A 1,989-nucleotide genomic window follows, 5' to 3' on the forward strand; every position below is an offset into this window, starting at 1 on the left:
TATATATATTTTTTTTTTTTTTTTGCCAGATTAGGTACAAATAGAACTCTTTCAAAATGTCAATTGTTCTTAAAAATCGCATTAAAAAATGTCTCACATACATATTATACAGATTTATGCTAAATACGCAACGCAATAATCAATAAGGCGTCTCTGTATTTCATACATATACGTGTATCAGAATAAAAAATAAATAACTGCAGGGATATGCTAATAAAGACTATAATTCTCTGTAAAACATAATGACAACTGCCACAATCCCTGGAATGATGTATATTGTTGTCCCTGATCCATTTGTGAAAGAGATCCTGAAAAGCAAATTCTTAATCTCTTGAGGCGAAAGTGACGGGAGGTAAAGAAAGTGAAGTCAGTGCCAGCCTTTGCCCAGCTCCTGTCCAAAAAATCTCAGCTTTTCTCTGGGTGAGGTTGTGCTCTGTCCCGCTGAAAGAGCAGAGTCAGCCCTTTCCTAAAACGGTGGTCCCGCACACTATAAATAATCACATTGCAGCAGCTATTGCTTGTCAGAATCCAAAATGCAAAAAAGGAGAAGTTGCACCAAGTGTATCCCACTACGTTCCCCAGCACAAATACTGCGATAGGAGAGAACGAGGCTGTGAATGCAAAGGTGAGGATTCCAATGGTTTTAACTGCTTTGATATCAGAAAAAGAGGGCCTGTGGGGACACCCTCCGGCTCCTGCATCCGTGCCAAGACTTCCCTCAGAGAGCAGCTTTCGTTTGCGGGAGTATCGGCGGATACTGGTAAAGGACAGGATATTGATGGCTAATGTCCCGCCCAATAAACTGAAGTCAAAGGCTGGAAACAGCAGAAGGATGTTTGCATCTGGTGGCAACTGATGTCCGATTAATAAGGGTGCATAGTTGCACATGCGGCTGCATTCATTGTACTCCAGTGTGAAGCTGTTGCTTAGCATGAGCGGAGCCATTGCCAGTAAGAAGCTGCCAGCCCAGGACAAGACAATTAGGAACAGGGTGCGATGCCACGTCACAAGAGTGTCTTTATGCAGCGGACGCAGGATTGCCACACTGCGCTCCACTGTCATCAGAAAGATGGTACTAATTGAGACAAAAGTGCATCCAGCAAAAACTGGACCTATCAGCATGCAAGGTTGCCAAGGTCCTGATCCACCCTCCAGTGAGGCCGCTGAAATGGCCTGGTACCACAGCGGTGGAGTGCTGGTCACCATCAGAGAGATTTCAGTGTATACAGAAAATGGCACCACCAAGACTCCAACCATCATGTCGGCGAAGGCCAGGGACACTGCAAGACAAATATAAAGTTCAGCAAATTGCTCAGAATTCACCAAACTTTTTCTTTGCACTAGAGATCTGCATTCCTGCTGGACCTGACGTAACTGAGTTTGGAATTTGGAAAAGTGTGGATGTGTAAGGAGAAAAGTTCAGGAGAAAGTGTGCGCATGCTGAACGTAAACAACGTTGCTGTCTATGTAGTGTCAGAGAGCTCTCAGATTTCATCAAAAATATCTTAATTTGTGTTCCAAAGATGAACGAAGGTCTTACGGGTTTCGAACGGCATGAGGGTGAGTAAATAATGACAGAATTTTTATTTTGGGGTGAACTATCCCTTTAAGATATTTTTGATGAAATCTGAGAGCTTTCTGACCCTGCATAGACAGCAACACAACTATCGCATTGAAGACCCAGAAAGGTAGTAAGGACATCATTAAAATAGTCCATGTGACATCAGTGGTTTAACATTAATTTTATGAAGCTATTTTATTGATGTCCTTACTACCTTTTTGGACCTTGGACGTGGTAGTTGTGTTGTTGTCTATGCATGGCCAGAAAGCTCTCGGATTTAAAAAAAAAAAAAAAAAAAAAAAAAAAAAAAAAAAAAAAAAAAAAAAAAAAAAAAAAAAAAAAAAAAAAAAAAAAAAAAAAAAAAAAAAAAAAAAAAAAAAAAAAAAAAAAAAAAAAAAAATATATATATATATATATATATGTGTGTG

At 39.9% G+C, this 1,989-nt stretch overlaps 1 protein-coding gene across 2 annotated transcripts in view; it reads right to left on the reverse strand.

The window, feature by feature from the left end:
- Window positions 1–30: 30 nt before the first annotated feature.
- The window catches only part of LOC107730149 (trace amine-associated receptor 13c), a 7,718-nt gene continuing 5,759 nt past the window's right edge, over window positions 31–1,989 (reverse strand). For both annotated transcript variants that reach the window (XM_016540884.1, XM_016540885.1), the window contains one exon: window positions 31–1,280. In XM_016540884.1, coding sequence (XP_016396370.1) covers window positions 406–1,280 — 875 coding nt within the window. In that variant the 3' untranslated portion in view covers window positions 31–405. The remainder of the gene's footprint in view (window positions 1,281–1,989) is intronic.

The sequence above is a fragment of the Sinocyclocheilus rhinocerous genome, unplaced genomic scaffold, assembly GCF_001515625.1.
Source record: "Sinocyclocheilus rhinocerous isolate Xijiao unplaced genomic scaffold, SAMN03320098_v1.1 scaffold36, whole genome shotgun sequence".
In the NCBI taxonomy this organism is placed as follows: domain Eukaryota; kingdom Metazoa; phylum Chordata; class Actinopteri; order Cypriniformes; family Cyprinidae; genus Sinocyclocheilus; species Sinocyclocheilus rhinocerous.